The sequence below is a fragment of the Erythrolamprus reginae genome, chromosome 2, assembly GCF_031021105.1.
Source record: "Erythrolamprus reginae isolate rEryReg1 chromosome 2, rEryReg1.hap1, whole genome shotgun sequence".
Classification (NCBI taxonomy): Eukaryota; Metazoa; Chordata; class Lepidosauria; order Squamata; family Dipsadidae; genus Erythrolamprus; species Erythrolamprus reginae.
In genome coordinates, this window is record NC_091951.1 from 100,770,437 (window position 1) to 100,792,316 (window position 21,880).

At 41.0% G+C, this 21,880-nt stretch overlaps 1 protein-coding gene across 2 annotated transcripts in view; it reads right to left on the minus strand.

The window, feature by feature from the left end:
• LOC139160725 (glutamate dehydrogenase, mitochondrial-like) overlaps nucleotides 1-21,880 on the minus strand; it is a 35,187-nt gene that overhangs the window by 5,268 nt on the left and 8,039 nt on the right. Inside the window, exons 3-8 of one of the 2 annotated variants that reach the window (XM_070738967.1) lie at nucleotides 20,618-20,673; nucleotides 19,020-19,083; nucleotides 14,895-14,989; nucleotides 14,013-14,192; nucleotides 1,324-1,461; nucleotides 635-772 (exon numbers count right to left, since the gene is read on the minus strand). In XM_070738967.1, the coding sequence (XP_070595068.1) occupies nucleotides 635-772; nucleotides 1,324-1,461; nucleotides 14,013-14,192; nucleotides 14,895-14,989; nucleotides 19,020-19,083; nucleotides 20,618-20,673 (671 nt within the window). The remainder of the gene's footprint in view (nucleotides 1-634; nucleotides 773-1,323; nucleotides 1,462-14,012; nucleotides 14,193-14,894; nucleotides 14,990-19,019; nucleotides 19,084-20,617; nucleotides 20,674-21,880) is intronic. The other variant, XM_070738968.1, reaches the window with a different exon arrangement.

Here is a 21,880-nt window from a genome sequence, read left to right on the forward strand (position 1 = left end):
ACAATTTTGCTTTAATGATCACCATGACTTAGAATTTATAATGGAAAGGTTCCCAAAAGAGCCTCCACTCCTTCCAATGCTTTAAAGGAAGATAACTTACTATTTTTCATAGCCACTGCATATTGGAGTTATCTTCTTCACTGAGCTATCAGATACCTCAATAAAGTTAGTCCTCGATTTACAATAATTCATTTAGTGACCACATAGTTACAATGGTACTGAAAAAAGTTACTTATGACCGTGTGTACCAATTTCAATCATTGTAGCATTCCCATGGTCAGAAGATCAAAATTCAGACACTTGGCAACTGTCTCCAATTTATGACAGTAGCAATGTCATAAACTTTTTTTGTGACCTTCTCATAAGCAAAGTCAATGGGATATCAGGTTCACTTAACAACCTTGTTACTAATCTAATAACTGCAGTGAATTACTTAACAACTATGGCATGAAAGGTTGTATAATGGGGTAAAACTGACTTAACAAATGTTTCACTTAGCAACAGAAATTTTGAGTTCAATTGTGGTCATAAACTGAGTATTACATATACATTTTTTAAACTCCAATTAACCTCAGACTTATTAGAAACAAGATTGATGTTTATGAGATTAAAAACAACTGTCTCTAAACAATACCTTTGCTTGGACACGATGAGCATTTGCCTTGGTAAGCTGTTTCTCAATAGCAGCTAGAATAAGAATATCACAAGATACCTCAAGAGCACTTCCTTCAAATTTCTGAGCCTTTGGAAAACCAATAATAGTGCCACGTTCCTGGAATAAAAAATTCAGTTAGCCAAGCCAAGAGAGAAAAAACAGGGAAATATATATTTTTACCACTATTTAGTGGTTCATTTGTGCCTGTGCCAGGGCCTATCAGCATTGGATTATTTTTAGAGAAAAAACTATCCAGTACTTCCATGTACAGATAGTCCTCAAGTTATGAAAAGTGAGATCAAAACTTACGTTGCTAAGTAAAACATTTGTAGTGCGTTTGGCCCATTATATGACCTTTCTAGCCATGGGTGTTAAGTGAATTTGTTAAGTGGTTATTAAATGGACATGGTTGTTAAGTGAATCTGGATTTCCCATTGACTTTGTTTGTCAGAAGGTCACAAAAGCTGATTATATGACTCGAAGACACTGCAACCATTATAAATGCGAACTAGTTCCAATCATCTGAATGTGGATCATGTGACCTTAGGGAGGCTGCATTGGCCATAAATGGGGAAAGTGGTCATTAGTCACTTTTTCAGTGCCACTGTAACTTTGAACTGTCACTAGATGGACTGTTTTAAGTTGAGGATTGCTTGTATTCAACATACTTGTTTGTAGTGTTGTAGTTCATTGGCATCAATTCCGTTGATGTTATAGATGGCACCATCTACTTCTTCAACGCATATACAGCATGCTCCATTTCGCTGAAGGTATCGCATTGAGTGAAAACCCACATTGCCAAATCCCTATGAAAGCAAAATTGGGAAAACATGGAGCTAATTTTCAGTCAGCAACAAAACACATACTCTATCTTGACTAAGAAGGAAGATCTGACAGCTGGCAGAACTCAGGCATTCTCAATATATAGCCTCTTCAACATTTATAAACATCTCTAATCTATATCTTTATAGATAGAATACCCTTCTCTCCCATTCTCTCATAGATTAGAAGTCAGCGAGATTTAACTCTGGTCTCCACAGCTGAGGCTTAAGTTGAAATAAAGGTAATATCTGTTCCAAAGGTGATATATTCTCTAGAGAAATTATTAGCTTTTTCTTAGTGTACTTGATTTCATTTCCTTTTAAGTCTCCTTGTGATTTTTGCTTTTGTTGTCTGTTTAACTCCCTTACAATATTTTCCTATGGGAGATATTTCTAAGCTACTCTCTCTAATTTCATATTTTCAGTTTTAAATTCACTTATCACTAAATGTTTAATTTAGTTTAATTAATTTGATTTATATGCCATCCAATCCCAATGGGACCTGTAAATAAAAATTAAAACTCAGTAAGTTTTCCAAGTAAATACTTAAAATTAACAATGAATGTTTAGCTTTCCTCTTTTTCTTTTAAAAATAAACATTAACATTTATTTATCTATTGAAACACTGATCTATTGCCAAAAGAAGGGCAGTCATTTCCCTAGACATACATTTAATGTTATAAGTTATGGAGGTCACTCTACTGAACTTATTTCATTGTTACTCAACTTTTTGTTCTTTTACTTCTCCATAAAGAAATTGGGATCAGACACAACAGTGTTGGGAGTTGTAAAAGAGATATCAGATAAATAGATACTCTGGAAGATAAGTGTCAGCAGCAGTAACTACCAAGCAGCTACATTAAGGCAGAAAGGCAGAAAATCAGGGCAGAATGAGGGATTCTGGGAGAGGAAATTTGAGACTTCAAATCTTTCACTCTACAAATATAATCTTGCTGATAGAGCTGCTTATTAGGCATTTAATAGTTGATTGTACTATTATGTATTAGACATTTATCCAGGAAGAATTGGTCAAGCTGAATAATTTACATCTTTAACAAAAATCAACAGTTTAAGATTGTGCTTTATTTCTTTCTCCTGATTTCTAGCCTGATGTCTTAATCACTACACCAGACTGGCTCTCATTGAGTATATGTACACTTTCAAATCAACACTGACAGTTGATGACTGGCTGCCTAGGTCCATCATGGCGAACCTATAGCACACGTGCCAGAGGTGGCACACAGAGCCCTCTCTGTGGGCACGCATGCCATGACAAGCTGCTCTTCTGGGTTGTAGCGTGGATGCAAACCGGCCAGCTGGTCCAGTGGCATGCGCGCTGAGGCCAACTGTTGTTCTGGGTTTTGACGCATGCTTGTGTGAAGAGCAGCTGGACAGCAGGCATGCACGCAACAGAACCCACAAGAGAGAAGCTGGCTGATGCACATATGAGCATTGGTCAGCTACTCTCTTCCAGGTTCTAGCATGCGCACACACTCCAGTTTTGGCACTCAGTGCTGAAAAGGTTAGCTATCACTGGCCTAGGCCCTAGAAAAGCCCTGTTGTTTTCTTGGCAAGATTTCAGAAACAAACTGCTTGCCAGGCATTTAAGAATTGATTGTTCTATCAAGATAAATTTAAATGCATTAGATGTTTATCCAGGCAGAATTAGTCATGTTGAAGGATAATTACATCTTTAACAATTATGACAGGTTTTAAGATGTGCTTTATTTTTCCGCCACTTTATTTTGCAATATGTTTCTATTATTCTATTTAGCATTCATTAAAATGATCTTTGTTTTATTGAAACCAGGCATTACAATTCGTTGGTTAAAACAGAAAAACTCAACAGACTGGTCCATGTGGCATTTATTTATTTATTTATTTATTTATTTATTTATTTATTTATTTATTTATTTATTTATTTATTTATTTATTTTACTTACTTACTTACTTACTTACTTACTTACTTACTTACTTATTTATTTATTTATTTAGTATGCCGCCACTCTCCGCAGACTCGGGGTGGCTCACAACAGTAACAGAAAACAATATATAATACAAATTCAACAATTAGAAAGCTAAAAACCCATAGTTTAAAAACATGCACACAACATACCATATATAAACAGTATAGGCCTGGGGAAGATATTTCAGTTCCCCCATGCCTGACGGCAGAGGTGGGTCTTAAGGAGTTTGCGGAAGGCAAGGAGGGTGGGGGCAGTTCTAATCTCAGGGGGGAGCTGGTTCCAGAGGGTCGGGGCCGCCACAGAGAAGGCTCTTCCCCTGGGACCCGCCAAACGATGTTGTTTAGTCGACGGGACCCGGAGAAGGCCAACTCTGTGGGACCTAATCGGTCGCTGGGATTCGTGCGGCAGAAGGCAGTCCCAGAGATATTCTGGTCCGATGCCATTAAGGGCTTTATAGGTCAAGACCAACACTTTGAATTGTGACCGGAAATTGATCGGCAGCCAATGCAGACTGTGGAGTGTTGGTGTAACATGGGCATACTTTGGGAAGCCCATGATTGCTCTCGCAGTTGCATTCTGCACGATCTGAAGTTTCCGAACACTTTTCAAAGGTAGCCCCATGTAGAGAGCATTACAGAAGTCGAATCTCAAGGTGATGAGGGCATGAGTGACTGTGAGCAGTGACTCCCGGTCCAAATAGGGCCGCAACTGGTGCACCAGGCGAACCTGGGCAAACGTCCCCCTCGCCACAGCTGAAAGATGGTTCTCTAATATGAGCTGTGGATCGAGGAGGACGCCCAAGTTGCGCACCCTCTCTGAGGGGGTCAATAATTCCCCCCCCCAGGGTTATGGATGTACAGATGGAATTGTCCTTGGGAGGCAAAACCCACAGCCACTCCGTCTTATCCGGGTTGAGCTTGAGTCTGTTGACACCCATCCAGACCCCAACAGCCTCCAGACACCGGCACATTACTTCCACTGCTTCGTTGACTGGACATGGGGTGGAGATGTACACCTGGGTATCATCTGCGTACTGATGATACCCCACCCCATGCCTCTGGATGATCTCACCCAGCGGTTTCATGTAGATATTAAATAGCAGGGGGGAGAGGACCGACCCCTGAGGCACCCCACAAGGGAGTAACCTTGAGGTCGACCTCTGACCCCCCACTAACACTGACTGCGACCGACCGGAGAGGTAGGAGGAGAACCACTGAAGAACAGTGCCTCCCACTCCCAACCCCTCCAACCGGCGTAGAAGGATACCATGGTCGATGGTATCGAAAGCCGCTGAGAGGTCAAATAGCACCAGGACAGAGGATAAACCCCTGTCCCAGGCCCGCCAGAGATCATCCATCAACGCAACCAAAGCAGTTTCCGTGCTGTAGCCGGGCCTGAATCCTGACTGCTGAGGACCTAGATAATCGGCTTCTTCCAAGGACCGTTGGAGTCATTTTCCCATATTAATTTGCAGGAAAAAGTTATCTAAGTCCTCAATTAACTCCCACCCAATCATGCCCTGTCAACGTGAACTCAGTCTTCCGTCCTCATTATATTGGCTACATTCCTGGTTTTTGATCAAACAGGCATTGGTCTTACCTGATATGCTTCTTCTATTGCTGACAGCAGGAGAGTCCAAGAATGGGTTGTGACGTTGTCCTCCTGCCCAGAGACTGAGTCATAATTAAAGCCACGCCCCATTGCTTCTCTCTGTGGCTCCAGTTTTCGATGATGGTGCAGCTGTAATTAAAAGCCTTCTCGTGCCCTTAGTTAAACCTGGTCTCTGGTCCCAAGGGCTGCCAGGGAGGTTTTGGACTCTCCTACTGTCAGTCATAGAAGGAACATATCAGGTAAGACCAATGGCCCTTATCCTGACTAACAGCAGGAGAGTCCAAGAATGGGATTTAACAAAGCCTACTACACTAATGGCAGGAAGCCAGTTGGGCCTGAGCCCCCCCCCCCCCTCCCAATAGATGGCCTTTCTGTAAAACTCTTCTTTCAAAGGATGTGTCAACTGATGCAAAGGTATCTAGCATATAGTGTGGAATAAATGGCAATAAGGAGGCCCATATCACTGCCATGCAGATCTCCTCAGCAGAGGCTTGTATAGCCCAAATTTTTGGCTGCACCCATAGGAGACTGAGCCATTATGCAACCAGGCAATGCCAGGTTCTTAGACTGGTAGGCCTTGGCTATACAGGCTTCGAATCATCTGCTAACCATCGATGGGGTTACCATGGATCCTAATGATGATGGCTGAAAGGAGACAAAGTGACTGTCTTTCTATCTTTGGCTGTCCGTTTGATATAAATTTGGAGAGCCCTCCGTATATCCAGTGTATGCAATTGTCTTTCAAGAGCATGGGAAGACCCTGTGCAAAAGTTAAGTAGGACAATATCTTGTGCCCAATGGAACCAGGAGTTGACTTTCGGAATGAAGGAGGGATCTAGTCTGAGGACCACTCTATCTGCATGAAAAATGCAGAGGTCGTTCCTAACCAACAGAGCTGCTAACTCCGAAACCTGCCTGCCAAGGTGATGACCAACCAAAAGACGACTTTCAATGTCATAAAATGGATAGTAGTCCTTAGCGGCTCAACCAGTTCTGATGTGAATGCCTGCAGTACCATAGGTGGGTCCTAAGAGGGAAAACTATGGACTACAGGTGGATGAAACTTGGCTGCCCCTCTGATAAAACAGTGGGAATCGCTGTTCTCACAGGCCAACACCATGGGGATGGCTGCCACTTGCCTACAGATGGCGTTGTGTGACAGCCCCCTGTCCAGACTGTCCTGCAGGAAGTCTAACATTTGGGGCATTAAAGCTGCCAAAGGGTCAATAGAGCTCTTTGAATACCAAGTGACAAAAGCTCTCTATGTGGCATTGTAAATCCTGATGGTTCAACAGGCCTTCTGGAGGCCTGGATGGTGGAGGAATATTTGTCCTCCCTCAAGAGCTCCCCTTCAGGTGCCAAGCAGTCAGCTAGAGCAATTGAGGCTCCAGGTGGAGTAGGACCCCTGAGGGAAATTTTCTCCTGGAGGATCCTCCAGGGCTGGCCCACTGACAGACTCACCAAGTCCAGAAACCATGGATGCCTGGACCAGTGAAGAGTCACCAGCAGAATCTCTACCCCTTTTAGAAGGACTTACCTGAAGACAGCAGTAATGAGGGGCAAAGGTGGGAAGGCATACAAGAGTCCATGGGGACAAGGGTTGCGCAATCCTATAGCAATGCCCTTAAAAATTGCTTGAGAAATAAGCAGCCTAATTTGTTGGGAAAGCTGAGGGCCCTGGTTGTTCCCTGGGTGGGACCTGGCCGTAGTGGCATAAAGGTAAGTGTAGGAACTGACCTTTTAGGAGAGCCACTCTGCCTGTCAGTTGCCATGCAGGCAAAAGGATCCAGGCCAGGGGTAGGCAAAGTTGACTCTTCTACAATATGTGGACTTCAATTCTCAGAATTCCTGAGCTAACAGGACTGGTTCAGGAATTCTGGGAGTTGAAGTCCACAAGTCATAGATAAGCCAACTTTGCCTACCCCTAATCCAAGCTAATTTTGCTGTCAACTGTTTAAAAATTACAAGAGAAAGCTCCCTTGCTCCCTCTGGTGGTGAGCCTATGGGAACTGCAGCTAGAGGCTGAGTTAATGCCTCCTGACAGGCCCAGGAAAGGTTTGTAACTGTCAGGGAAGAATTTGGCAGGCAGCCATGCTACTTTGCCACCCTTGACAATTGTTTTTCAAGGGCTTTAAAACACATCTTTCTTCTCCTTAGTGCTGGAACGTTTAGAGGAGCGGAGAGCCTTGATTTTGCCTGCTGCTCTCTTAGAGGCTTGTTTTAGCCTTGCCAACTCCCTTGCTATTGGGCTCCAGCGAAGCTGATGATTGCCCAGAATCTCCAGACTTGTCAGAGGCACTCCGCCATTTTGATTTCAACTGACAGGATGCCAACATGTTTTGAGGAAACCAAGGGCTTCGCAGCTAAGCCTGAAAGATTGTGGCAATGCTGCAGCACTGAGCTGATTAGCACACTCTCAACAGCTCCGTTTTTAAAATCACACTTTTAAAAAAAAATCACCTCAGTGGCTTCTAACAAGGGCTATCAAGCCGAATAACAGCTACCAAACACAGTAGCCATGAATAGAGAGTCCTCCCTTAGCCTTGTCAGTTCAAATGAGCATGTTTAAGGTGTCTGTGGGTTGGTGGCTGTGCCAGAGAACTGGATTAGCCAGCACGTGCCACACAGGTCCCAGCTGAGGGACAGCTAGATTGGCAGCATTGCCAGGAACCCTGGATTGGCCAGTATGACCATTTAGTATGGAGACAAGCTCCTATAGAGGGAATGCAGGGTGGTCTTTGTCTTTGCACTCCTGCACCTTGGCAGTTAAAGATTGGTCAACGCGATGGACTTGGGTGTGTGGGGGCAAGGGCTTGAACTTTCAACTGGGTGGAGGAACCTGGGACTTCACATTCGGGTTTCTCCCAGATGTGCCAATTAATAAATTGGAACTTTGAGGAATACTTTGTCTTAGACTCTAATTTAGTTTTGGATGCTATTTGGAACCCTGACAGGCAGAGCACCTGCTGTTCCTGCTGACTGCAGCTCCGAATCACAATAAAACCTGATCTTTTCTTTCGTTGGAGAGTCCAAGAATGGTTTTCGATGTCCATAACTGCTCCAGAAAAGATCTCTCTAGGGCTAGACCAAGTTGAAAACTGGAGCCATAGAGAGAGGCAATAAGTCGTGGCTTCACTTATGGCTCGGTCTCTGGGCAGAAGGTCAAAGTCACAACCCATTCTTGGAATCTCCAGCTGTCAGTCAGGAGAATATCTGTATTGGCACAAAAATATTTTCTCCATTTTCCAATCCTATATTCCTCAATATGAATCAAATCTAGAATCCTATGTCATTCATTGTTTTGGAACCAATCAATTTATACATGTAATTAAAAGTATGATTTGGAAATATTTCCTCTCTCGTCACTAGTCTCCGCTTTTCCATAATTTTTCTCCATTAGGAGATAAATTTGAGAAAATCATGAACTAGATATCTGAGAATCTCCATTGATATTCTTCCATCAGAAATTTTTCCTTTCACCTCTGCTATCTCCCCAAACCCCTCTATTTTCAACCCCAATTTCTCTACAAGTTAAATGAAAGTAAAGCTCATCTCTATTTCACTTAGGAAAGAGTAAGAGGTATTTTTCACTATTTCTAGAACATTTATCTTAAGGTGCAACAGTTCTGCTTTTCCTCAATAATTGACCCCAAAGCAAGAGAAATAATAATAATAATAATAATAATAATAATAATAATAATAATAATAGATTTGTATGCCACCCCTCTCCGAGGACTTATTTGCAACTGCTCCAGAACTCAGCAACTACCAAACCTACTTAATTGTGCCATCATGGCAGAGGCCTGTTGTGACCTGTTTGCATCCTGCGCAACTAACAATGGATCCAGAGGACCCAGATGCAGTGGTGGTGTACAAGCGGCCTGTGTTCCTCATACCTGAACCTGAAAGCGAAGAGGACATGGTGTCAGAGGCTGAAGAGCAACCAGGGCCTTCTGCACCTCTTGAGATGAGTCACTCAGGAGAAGAAAAGGAGCCTCTTCTTGATGCTAGGACTCACAGGGCCTATAGGAGGCAGGAGTGGTTAGTCAGGAGGAAGCTTACTCGTGAGTAGCACTGCTGGCTACTGGTAATGGAGTCTGGGAGGGATGAATTCATTCATGTTTCACAGGCAAATATAATGTCAAAAATAGCTGTTTTTAGTAAAAGGAGGAATTCTGGTAATTTGTTTACGAGACTTCTTGTATTAAGTAGATTGCATTTAAGGTCTGTAATGATAGATTTTGAGGAAGTTAAGTCATGTATAAGTCAGTGTCTCCCAAATCTTGGCATGTTTTGAGTTCAGCGTGTAGTTTACAGGAGCGGACTCATTGTAGTGTGGATAGGTCAGTTCTTGAACGAAAGTTGTTATGGTTGGTGTTGCTTCTGACAATTGAATTGATAATATATATGAATTTGTGTTTGCTAGTCTCATTTTTGAAGACAGTTGCAGAAGTGTGGAGCCATTAAGCATGACCATATGAACTTAGGGCCGTCGCAGAAAACATTGATGTTGGATATCTTTGTAATATCATAATTTTCATTGGTGTCCTCAAGACCAAATAAAATAGCATTGGAACATTTTTGTTCTCATTTAAAAGCATCTTTGATGAGTAAGGAGATGTTATTAGTAGATAGTAGGTGGATGGTTGTGATTATATTGGAATAAAATTTTGAGTTGCTGGAGTCTTCGGAGAGGGGCGTCATACAAATCTAATAAATCTTAATCTTAATCTTAAATTTTCTGTGAATTTTTGTTTTCAAGAGATGCTAAGCGAGTTTCTGTTGTTAAGGGATGATAGTCGTGTTTCCGTGGTGTCGAGCCTTTCAGACATGACACAATTTGTCTAATTTGGGTTTGCATGATGAGCAGAGATAAGTGTATTTGGGGATGTTTGTAGGAATGTTTGGACGACACTTTTGGTTAATCTCAGGCATCTGAGATGGGCGTACTTGTTACATAGGTAGCATTTCATGGTATCTCATTCTCCTTGAAGGAATCTGTACACAGGAAGCATTTGGAGGAGTCATTTGTGCCATTGGTAGAGATGTCTTTACTTTTTATTGGTTATTTGCTTAGCAGTTTGGTAGTGGATATTTTTCTTAGCATGGTAGATTTGTGTTATAGGTACAGTAACTTTTATTTGTGTATCTTATGTTGAATTAATTAATCTTTTTTTTTGGTTGGTATCCAATGTTGAATTGATTGATCTCTTATATGCTTGATGATGCAATCAATCGGTTAAATATAAATATGCTAATCAGTTAAATGTTAAAACAGTAAATGTGCTAATCAATGCTACTCTAATCAATAACAGATGCTCAATTAATTAGTCAATCCTGCAATATTCACAGTAATGAATCCCTTAATATATCCGCTGTCTATTAGTCACTGTCACTCTAATCAATTAATCTACTAACTAGACAACCAGAATATCTCCGGGACTGCCTTGTGCCGCACAAATCCCAGCAACCGATTAGGTCCCACAGAGTTGGTCTTCTCTGGGTCCCGTTGACTAAACAATGTCATTTGGCGGGTCCCAGGGAAAAAGCCTTCTCTGTGGTGGCCCTGACCCTCTAGAACCAGCTCCCCCCTGAGATTAGAACTGCTCCCACCCTCCTTGCCTTTCGTAAACTCCTTAAAACCCACCTCTGCCGTCAGGCATGGGGGAATTGAGACAGCTCCCCTGGACCTATACAATTCATATATGGTATGTTTGTGTTTATGTCTGTTTTAATAATGGGGTTTTTTAATGTTTTTAAATTATTAGATTTGTCTTGAATTGTTTTATTGTTGTTGTGAGCCGCCCCGAGTCTACGGAGAGGGGCGGCATACAAATCTAATAAATTAATTAATTAATTAATAATAAATAAATAATCAGCTCAGCAATCAATTAATTAAACAGTGCTAATCAAGTAATTAATAAATATTAAAATGTCCACCATTTACAGATCTTTGGAGAACAGGTAGAAGGGTAATCTTATTATACCATATGTTTTCAGAGCTCAGTCTTTTTTGTCAGGGACATAGCATGGTTACCAACTCAAACAGATATTCTGAATACTCAGAATCTTTTTTCTTAAACAAGTGTGGCCTAAAATTCAAGTAACATAAAAGGAAAAAATAGACATATGCCATTATTCATAATCCTAACACATCCCAAATCCAAACTGATATATTCAATTAGTGCTGGCTATGATTGCTCTCTAGCCATCAAGAAGTTTTTTAAAAAAATAATCAAAGTAGTGTAAAATATACATGCGAAAAATATACATGAGAAGAATTTTAATAAATGAATAAATGTATAAAATATACATGAGAATTTTGCTTATTCTGTACAATGTAACTACTCTAATGGAATATCACATAGGCTTTCTTTAGGGATCTCTCTATGACATCCTAGTTGCTGGTCGGTACCAGCATCAAGTGCCGGGGTCGCGCAGCAGGTAGAGTGCTGTACTGCAGGCCACTGAAACTGACTGTAGATCTGAAGATTAGCGGTTCAAATCTCATCACCGGCTCAAGGTTGACTCAGCCTTCCATCCTTCCGAGATGGTTAAATGAGGACCCAGATTGTGGGGGCAATATGCTGGCTCTGTTAAAAAGTGCTATTGCTAACATGTTGTAAGCCGCCCTGAGTCTAAGGAGAAGGGCGGCATAAAAATTGAATAAATAAATAAATATTAGATGTGAAATACTGTACCTGTAAGCAACACAGGTATGGGATGCTCAGGGAGGGGTAGGACCTCTGGTATAGGAGTATATCGTGTTCTTTTACAGCAGCTCATTTAGGGCAGCTTTTAGGGCAGCTCGTTCACCTTTGGTCCCCACTTGTCACTCAGCTCTCACCTGTGGCTCCTACTATCTGTAACATGCACAGTGGCCACACCCCAGGCAACAGCTTTAGCCGATGGGTCATTGACCTTCAGAGATATAGGGACTTGTCTATTCCTAGCAAGTGAAAACAGATTCCGTTGAACTGAGTGGATGAAACCTACTAGAGTAAGTCAACGGTCATGAATGCAGTCTCTGCAAGTGACGTGGTACACTAAGAGCACGGCAAGACACGAAAGACGCCCTGGTCAACCACTAGGAGAAGGGAAACTCTAAACTGCAAACCTCTACTGCCTTGTGTCTATATCCATACTTGGAAAAGGCTTCAGGAGTAAAACGTGAGGCAAAATCCGGAGCCGAAGTCCCGGAAGCAGTTTGTGTCTCTGTACAGCCACGTTCTGATAACTCCTGTGATGTAGCTGGAACCGATCTTATTGGTCTTGGCCATTCAATTGGAATATTTCAGAGATGTGGGGAGGGGGGATCTGCTGCTTGGGTAAAAGTCTATCCTTCATACTAACCTACCCAAGCTTCACGCTCTGGGGAATCCAGAGCATGATACCATGATCTTTCGAGACTGAAGGATGCAGTAAAATTGGGGGAGGGGGGGGCAGAAGCATACACCCCAGGATAAACAGAAGTATAGGTGCACACATGCTACTTGTGCATGTTTTTCTGCTTCCTCCTCATAGTATGAGCTAAACATACCTCAAAAATATGGAGTAGTAAAGTCTACATATGTTCTACTCTGAGTTTAAAAACTGAACTGGAAAAGAAGGGATTTAAACAATGTCTGATTGTTTCCCCTTGAAAATTTTTGGAAGAATGTTTTCTTTTTTTTTCTTTTTGCAGTTCCTACACATATTTTGACTATTTTCTACTTAATCTTTCTTTTTCTAATTTCTCCCATTAAATTTGGTCTCATTCTGTTGAAGTCTTTTTACATTTCTGTGGATTGAAAAAAACACAAAGGACCTGTTCCATGGTAGAACATGTCTTAGATGAATCGTGCTGTAAAATCTGAGGTTTGATGACATTTTAGGAGCCAAATCTTGTTAGCCTACAGAATGATTTTACTAATCTATCTCTACCCAAAAAACTGAGATGCACTATGATAGGAGTTGAGCAAATTTCCAGAAATAAGTCCTAGCCAATTATATGGCCATATGGGAGCTTATAACAGCTTAAAGCAGATGGTAGTAATTTACTTCAAAAGAAATTCAAGAGGTGTGAATACTTTCTATTCTAAATGGCTCCATGAACAGGTATTTTTATAGTATATGCTCAAACTGCAATGTATTTCAGATGTTGCGGTCCATATATAGAAAAAAAATGAGGTTACTCTGTGTAGACATTGTTCTGATAGAAAGTAGATGACAAGCAGGCAAAATGTTAAAGGCATCAGCCCTGCTGGCTGAGGAAAAAGAAAAGGCCAAATCTGACATGTATTACCTCTCTCTCTTTCCAAAGCATTCCCAGGGCAGCATGTCTCACTAGCCTGACTATCCATAATCCTTCCAGTGCTTTTGAAAATTTTCATAAATGACCCAGATCCAGCCATCCAGCAGATCATTATTTCTCAGTTTCACTGTTTTCTTTTTTCAAAGGTAGGTAGGCAGTCAGTCAGTCAAGCAGGCAGGCAGATCTGCTCCCTCTTAGATATGGAGCCAATTGGGTGGCCTTGTGCCAGTCATTTTCTCTCTCAGCCCTAGCTTCTATCCAACAATTTGCACATGATAATCAGGAGAAATTATGGTTCACAGCTTTCAATGAAGAAATCTTCAGTGGATAAATTTGGGATAGTAGCACCATGTCTGTGAGTATGCACATAGTAATGAATCTCATCAAAAATGCATGTGACCATAATAAATTATATATGATACTGTACATAATATGTAGCTATATATAAACAAATTATCTGGAATCAGACAAAATATCAAAATCCCAAATTTTACAAGATTGTTTTAATAAATACAATGAAATATCCCAGCTCAATTTGAGTCCTATTGGTATGTTATCACTTTTGAAATGCAGTATCAGCCCCAATTTGTAAGGATGGACTTGCAAACAGTAACCTGTAAGAATGAGATTATATCTCTCCCACTGCACCTACATACTATATTTACCTGCAAAACAAATGTTTTACCAGTGAAACCAGTTTTAAGGCCAATAAAATCCATATATGTTTCATTGTTGATGTAGTTTTCAATTCCATATAGAATTCCACGGCCTGTGGCTGAAATGTGCCCATGGATTCCTCCCTGACTTATGGGCTTCCCAGTCACACAGGCATATGAGTTGATATCCTGCAATTATCAATATGAAACTGTATATAACTATGCCAAGTATATAAAATCATGCATGGTATAGAAAAGGTGGATAGAGAAAAAATATTTTCTCTATCACATAATACTAGGGCGAGGGTGCACTCGCTAAAGCTCATAGGTAAGAAAGCAAGGACAAATAAAGGGAAATATTTCTTCGCCCAGAGGGTCGTTGGTTTATGGAATTTACTTCCAGAAGAGGTCACGACAGCTGTCAGCCTTGATAGCTTCAAGGCAGGATTAGACAGATTCATGGATGCCAAGTGTATCGGTGGTTATTGAAACGGATGTCCATGTGCTGCCTCTATATTGGTTGAGGCAGGCAGGATTCCCTTGAGTACCATTTGTTGGGAGTCAAGGGAAAGGGAGGGTTTTGCCTTCTCTTTCTGCTCAAGATCCCCATGTACAATTGGAGGGCCACTGTGTGACACAGAATGCTGGACTTGATGGGCTTTGGCCTGATTCAGCATGGCTCTTCTTATGTTCTTAACTAAATATTTATTTTCCCAAGGCCAGAAAGCTGAGAACTGTGTCATCTCCTGAAATATGTGTAGTTACCACTTAAAAAGGGAACAAGCTTGAAAAAATGTAGTACGGCTAAACCTTTAAATCAAATCTTCAGAGAAGGAAGCGAGCTGCAAAGTTATTTAGACAGCAAGCTTTTTGCCCCAAAATTAAATTTACCTTGTGTCCAAGTGTACAGGCATACGTATCAGCAATCCAGGACATTTCCCTTTCTCCTGTGTTTATATCAGGAGAAGCTATATCAATTCCAGGACCTGCTCATATTAAAAAAAAGTTACAGCAGTCAATTTTTTAATCTGGTCTTTTCTAGCACAAATAACAAATGTTGCCAGAATACATCAGTCAATCAATTGTGTGTATGTGTGTGTACAAACACATTTATAAAATTGAACATATGTTTAATTTATGCATTTTCTATGCAACCCTAAGTATGTTTATTCAATACTGTAGTACCAAGTTCAGTAAATAATGGATGGCAACTTAATTATTTTTAATAAAGGTTGGAAAAGGAGAACTGAACATATGAATTGACTAATAAAATTTGTACAAAATAGTCTAAGTTGTGTTATCTGCATAAATCTAAAGAAAGAAATAAGCATGTCAGAAATCCCACTCAAATATATTTCTAAGCAAAAAGCTATAGGACTGCACACTTGTTCTTAACTGAGAAAAATAAGAGATAAATAGAATGCTTAAAGTCCATCCTTAGCCAACTAAAATCTTATTCAGTGACATTTATACTTTGTTCACTAAATGTTACACACAAAGCTGAAATTCATATTTTTAGTTATTAAACAGTGCAGTATTGCGATAAAACAGAACTAGTAGGCGCAGATCTTGAGCCCAAATCCTAAAACCTAGAAATGCCATAGTAGCAAAATTGTTTCTTTATTTTAAAAAATCACTCCAGATATGCTTCTTACAGTGATAACCATTATGGAACCAAAAATAAAGAGAAGTGAATTGAAAGTACACTCTGCACCAGAATGGGGGGGGGAAATTGTAAGCAGGAAGAAAAAGGTTGAAGGACTGGAAAAATTAGACTCCTCTAAAAACAAGATATGGATATATTTTTGTTAACCTCTGCAAATATTTGAGGAGAGGATGGAAGATAATAAAAAAATTCTGAGCAATAAAGTCACTAGATTAGAGGAAGGAATGGAGAGCATATTGGGTTTTTTTCCTTTTTATGAACTGTAATCCCTTTATTCAGGGTGAGTCAAGGTGACTAAGTGGAATGCCGGATGCCTACTTGGAATTCACATGTTTTCTCTTTGCTTCCTGATAGAGAAACATCTGCCACTGCTATGACTGAACTCTCAACCTTCCAAATAGGAGGCAAGCGTCTTCACCTCTAGACCACCATGTTGCCCTTAAGGTTATTTTGGTTAAGGCCCTTTAAATTAGGCAATAATGTTGCAAAATACTGGATTTTCCTTAATAATGAAAAATGGATATTAAGGAGTAGAATTCTGCAAAATTGACACTTTTTCTATCCTTGTCAAAATGATATGATATAGTGCTAATTAAATAATAAAATTATCAGATTTTAATAATTCAAACCAATCTAGTTGCCAGATATCCATAAAGAGATGGCAGGCATTATTCTAGCCCAAGGGTGAGCAAGCTTAAAGACTCAAATGCCACTTGGACCCCTTTCCCACAGAAAACAAAACACTGGAAGCTGCAAAGCCTGGGTGGACGTGGCCAACTTGATGTCACTCATTCCCATCAAGTCACATGACACCCGCCCAAGCCAAGCCTACCAAGGTTTTATGGCTCTTGGTGTTTTCTTTTCTATGAAAAACAGGTATCTCTCCCTCTCTCCATCATCTTTGTCCTTCTCATTTATCTCTTTCTCTCTCTATTTCCCTCTCCCCCTCTCTCTCCCTCTTCCCATCTCTATCTCCTTGTCTTCCTTTCTTCCTCCCTCTCCCTTCCTCCCTCATCTTTCTCTCTCCCATCTGTTTCTCCCTCTCCCATCTCTCTTTCCCCCTCCCTCACCTTCCTCTTTCCCTCTCACTTTTCTTTCTCTTTCTCCCTCCCTCTCTCCTTTCTCTCATTTCAATGTAACTCATTCCTCAACTAGTAACTATCATCTCCAATCATAGCTATTAAAAATCATAGGGACTGTATTCTATCCTTTACAGAGAGCATCATGAAGTTTGAGAGAAACTATTGTAATGTAAAATGCCAAATGAATAAATAGCAAGACATAGATCAGTGATGGCGAACCTTTTCTTCCTCGGGTTCTGAAAGAGCATGTGTGCGCATTATCACACAGACGAGAGTGCCCACACCCATAATTCAATGTTTGGGGTGGGCAAAAGCAGCTTCCCCTGCCCCCTGGAGGCCCTCTAGAAACCAGAAGTGGCCTGTTTCCTAACTTCTGGTGGGCCCAGTAGGCTTGTGTTTTGCCCTACCCAGGGTCCAAAGGCTTTCATGCAGATGGGGAAGGTTGAAAATGCCCTTCCCCATCCCCCAGAGGCTCTCTGGAAGCCAAAAATGCTCTCCCAGAGCCTCTGTGTGAGCCAAAAATCAGCTGACTGGCACACACATGCACATTGGAGCTGAGCTAGGGCAACGGTTGGCGTGCCAGCAGATATGGCTCTGGGTGCCACCTGTGGCACCCGTGCTATAGGTTCGCCATCACTGACATAGATTGTTGTGTTACAGATTTTATAAATCCGTGTCAGGTTTTTTGTCTTCTTATGCTTCTTGTTCTGCAGCTCAGTAAATAAGACAAATCAAGGATTTTAGGGGAAATAGATTTTCTCTCTCTGTTTCTCTGTTTCTCTGCCTCCCTTCCTTCCTCCCTCTCTCCCTCTCCCACTTTCCAACCTCCACCCCAGGGAATAATTGTAAGGAAATTTCTGTCTTTGGAAAGATACAAAAATAAACCTTGCGTTGCAAAAGGAATGACTGTCAGGCTGTTACACTACAGCACCACGAGGTTGCCTGAGTGGAACATAATCTCTCTCTCCCCACCCCCACTCTCCAACTTTCATCTCGCGTCTGGAAGTGGCGAACATTATCTCGCTGTGAGAGCCGGGCCAGGCCATCTGACTCACCAATGTGGGCACTTCTGCCAGGCCAGCCTCCTCATACCCCTGGGTTTTTCTGCTCGGCACTGGGCTGGGGTAGGGGAGCGCTTCCCCAGGCTGCCTCCTTCTTTCTCTTGGTCGCACTGACGAGGGAGGAAGAAGGCTTGGGGGATGGCCCCTACCCTGCAAGATCAGCCCCCAATGTCCTCTCTCAGTCCCCTTTGCTGGTGCAACAAAGATGGAATAATGTTGCTACACAAAGGCAAGTGCAGGTTCCCACTCTAAGGCTCCGGCCATGCCACTGCCACACTTAGGCCCTGGTCATGCCACTGCAACAGGGAGCAACAGCAGAGGGCTCAAAGAGCCTTCTATGGCTCCAGAGTCGTGGATTGTCAACCCCTGTTGTAGACCATATTTTTACAACTATGTAAAACTCAGTAGAGGATGCTGGGTCCTATCGTTCAATATAATAAGACATAATCCTGCCTGTCAGCTGCCTGCACTGTAAAGCAGTATACAGTGATCCCTCGGTTAGCGCGGGGGTTACGTTCCAAGACCTCCCGCGCTAACCGATTTCCGCGTTATACTGGATGCGGAAGTAAAAACACCATCTGCGCATGCGCGCCCTTTGTTCCATGGCCGCACATGCGCAGAAGGTGGAGCGACGCAAGTTCGGAGGCTGGCAATGCAATGGTGATTTTTCCGGGCTCCTCGCCGCTACCCACAGGGCAGCGCTGGCGGCAATGGCAATGGCAACCCTCCCTCCTTCCCTCCTTCCCTTCTCTCCCTCCCTCCTTCCTTCCTCTCACCGGCTTTCTTGGGGCAGCGCTGGCGGCAATGGCAACCCTCCCTCCTTCCCTCCTTCCCTTCTCTCCCTCCCTCCCTCCTTCCCTCCTTCCTTCCTCTCACCGGCTTTCTTGGGGCAGCGCTGGCGGCAATGGCAATGGCAACCCTCCCTCCTTCCCTTCTCTCCCTCAGTATGACGTCATCGGGCGGGAAAAACCGTGGTGTAGGAAAAAAAACGTGGACTTATTTTTTAATTAATATTTTTTGAAAAACCGCGTTGCAGCGTTTCGCGCTAATTGAGAACGCGCAAATCGAGGGATCACTGTATAAGTCTAAATGCTATTGCTATAATAAGAGGACAACAGATTAGAGTACAATCTCTTAACCTCTTATAATATTTGGGCAGCTTGTGAAACAATCACTTTATTTTATTGTTTTACAAAAACGAACTCACCTATAAAACCTTTCTTGGCCAATTCCAATGTGAACTTTTTTGTTATTTGTTCCAATTCATTTTCCTGTATAAGAGTATCAACATTCAGTTATTATTATAGGCTCTATCAGGGATGCCAAAAGTATAATTGTAACAAAAACCTATGACATCTACATTATCATTTTTTTCAAGAATAAACTGCATCCTATAAGACAAAAATCTTTCAGCATTGGATTTTGCCTTAGCAGGCAATTCTTTTAATATATAATTCAAGATATAAATTCAATATATATCAATATATAAAATCAATATATAGGAATTCAATATATAAATTCCTTTTATATATTTTAAAGAAATAATATAAATCCAGCTCAAAGATCGGGGGCAGTACACTGTTGTGTTGATTTGCGTTTTTCCTTCAGGGTACATTCCAAGTGGTATTGGTTGGGAAAGAAGTCCCACTTCTGGCCTCTACTATGTGGATTGCTATATGGTTTTGTATTTTCTCCAAGGTGCTCATTCACTGCCATCGGATGAGGTAACCATATATCTCTATTCCTGGAGATTTAAGTGATTCTATTAATATCTTATCCCTCTGAAGGCTATAAGGGTCTGGATTTTAGGTTTTAGCTGACCCTTGAATAGCTTTGGGTAGTGCAGCTCACTGGTTACAGAATTGCATCATCCTTGGGGCTAGATGGGGTTATTAGTACCATGTACAAAACAGTTGGGTTTGCAATATAAACAAGCTGACACTGAGTGTTTATTTGTATTGAAGTACTATAGCTTTAAGAGGTAGTGTTGCAAATTTCCATAAGAAGGAGCCAGAAAGCATGATCCTGATCTCTCTACTCTGTTTTTTCTGCTGATTCACTGTGACTGATATAGTAAGCTCTGTGTGTTTGATGATAGTTTGATGTATTTGTAAATTGTAATGTACAGTATGTCTAATATGTAAGACAAAGACAGGCTGGTAATAATATTGTTGTATCGTGAGTTATTGACTGATTTGAATGTGTATGACCGGACTGTTTAAATTGACTGTGATATTTCTAAAGTAAATACTATTTTATACACTTTAATATATCTATCTTGTATGACTGAATAATTACTCATATCTCCTGGATATCTGCTGGAATCCCAAGTTTCCTCTGTGCATGTCCTTGATAACTCAAGAGTTCTGCACACTCAACAGGTTACACTACCCTCCTGCCTCCAAATAGTCATCATACTAGGCCAGAGGTAGGCAAAGTTGTCTCTTCTATGACATGTGGCCTTCAACTCCCAGAATTCCTGAGCTAGCATGATTGGCTCAGGAATTCTGGGAGTTGAAGTCCACAAGTCATAGAAGAGCCAACTTTGCTTACCCATGTCCTAGGGCCAGGCTAACAACTCCAGCTCAAGGAGCAGGAGGCATTATGGACACGAGGGCTTTTGCACAGCTTCATCTGATGTGCCAGTTGTAGCCATTCCAAGATTGGTAGGTCCTATTTTATATCATTCATGCCTTGGTCACCTCCAGACTAACTACTGCAATGTGTTCTACATATGGCTGCCATTGAAGAGTATCCACAAGCTTCAATGATACCCTGTAGAGTAGAAGAAGAATATATACTTACTGTATAATTCTTTGGCTCAATTGCCAAACCAGCCTCTGACCCACCAAAAGGAACGTCTGAAATACACCATTACCAACAAATTAGCTTATCCAGCAACAGAAATGTAATATGAGAACAACTTTTAAGAACTGTTGAGAGGTTATTGTCTTTTAATTCAAAGGGTTTTTTTCTTAGAAAAAAGCAAGTAAAACATTTAGACATGTTAAATTCATTCATGATTAATATCATAAGCCTACTAAATGACAGCAGATCTGCTGCTTAGAAGATATTGTAGGATTTTTTGCAACTTAAGCAAAGATATTTCTAAAAATTGGATAAAATCACCAGGAATAAGAGAAGCAAAAAATGGCATTATATTTATCTTTAATAAAAATAGTTTACTGAATTTAAATTTTTTTTTAAAAAAGGATAGGGAAGGAGAATGGGGAAAAGAGGAAAAGGAAGGGGGTACATAATGAAAAAAATTGTAATATACATAGAATGATCTATATCCATGTATTATAACAGCAATTGTATATATTTACACATTACAGAGGATAAAAGATAAGTATGCACAATGTATAATGAACAGGTAAAGTCATAAAGGAGAAAAACAAAAGGAAAAGAAGAAAAAAAGTAAGTGAATGAAATTAGGGAGGTAGGATAGGGAACAGGAAAAGGGATGTCTGCAATAGGCAGACATTTTTGAAGTTTACGACTTTATAGTCTAAGGGGGTAGTGAGTGTATATGGTAAGAGATAGTAAGGTCAAATGTAGAGTTGAGACAGTAAGTCTTAGTCTTCCTGTAACATTGTAAATAGTTCAGTGTTTCAAAGTGGTTGAAAAATTATGTTGCAAGAGTCTATATTTGAATTCAGATTATTTGTAATTGGTATTTGTGTTGTTAACTGTTTTTGCTTGGAGCATGAGAAGGGGGGGGGGAATTCTTATTTTTTGAGAAAATTGATAAATATTTTTTGTTGTTAACTATTGATACCATTTCTCCCAAACTTCTGGCTGCTGTTAGGATTTGTATAGTAAGATACCTGTCTTCTTGTAGGAGTTTTTGTCTAAAGATACCTAAGAGGAATAATTCTGGTTTAGCTATTATATTATTCAATATGACTTGGTCCAAAAGATTTTTAATTTATTTCCAAAATTTATTGGCACGTGAGCATGTTCACCATAGGTGGTAATAAGTTCCAGGGTGGATTTTACATTTCCAACAGATTGGGGAAACGTTCGGATACATTCTTGACAGTCTTGGGGGGGGGGGGGGGGGCC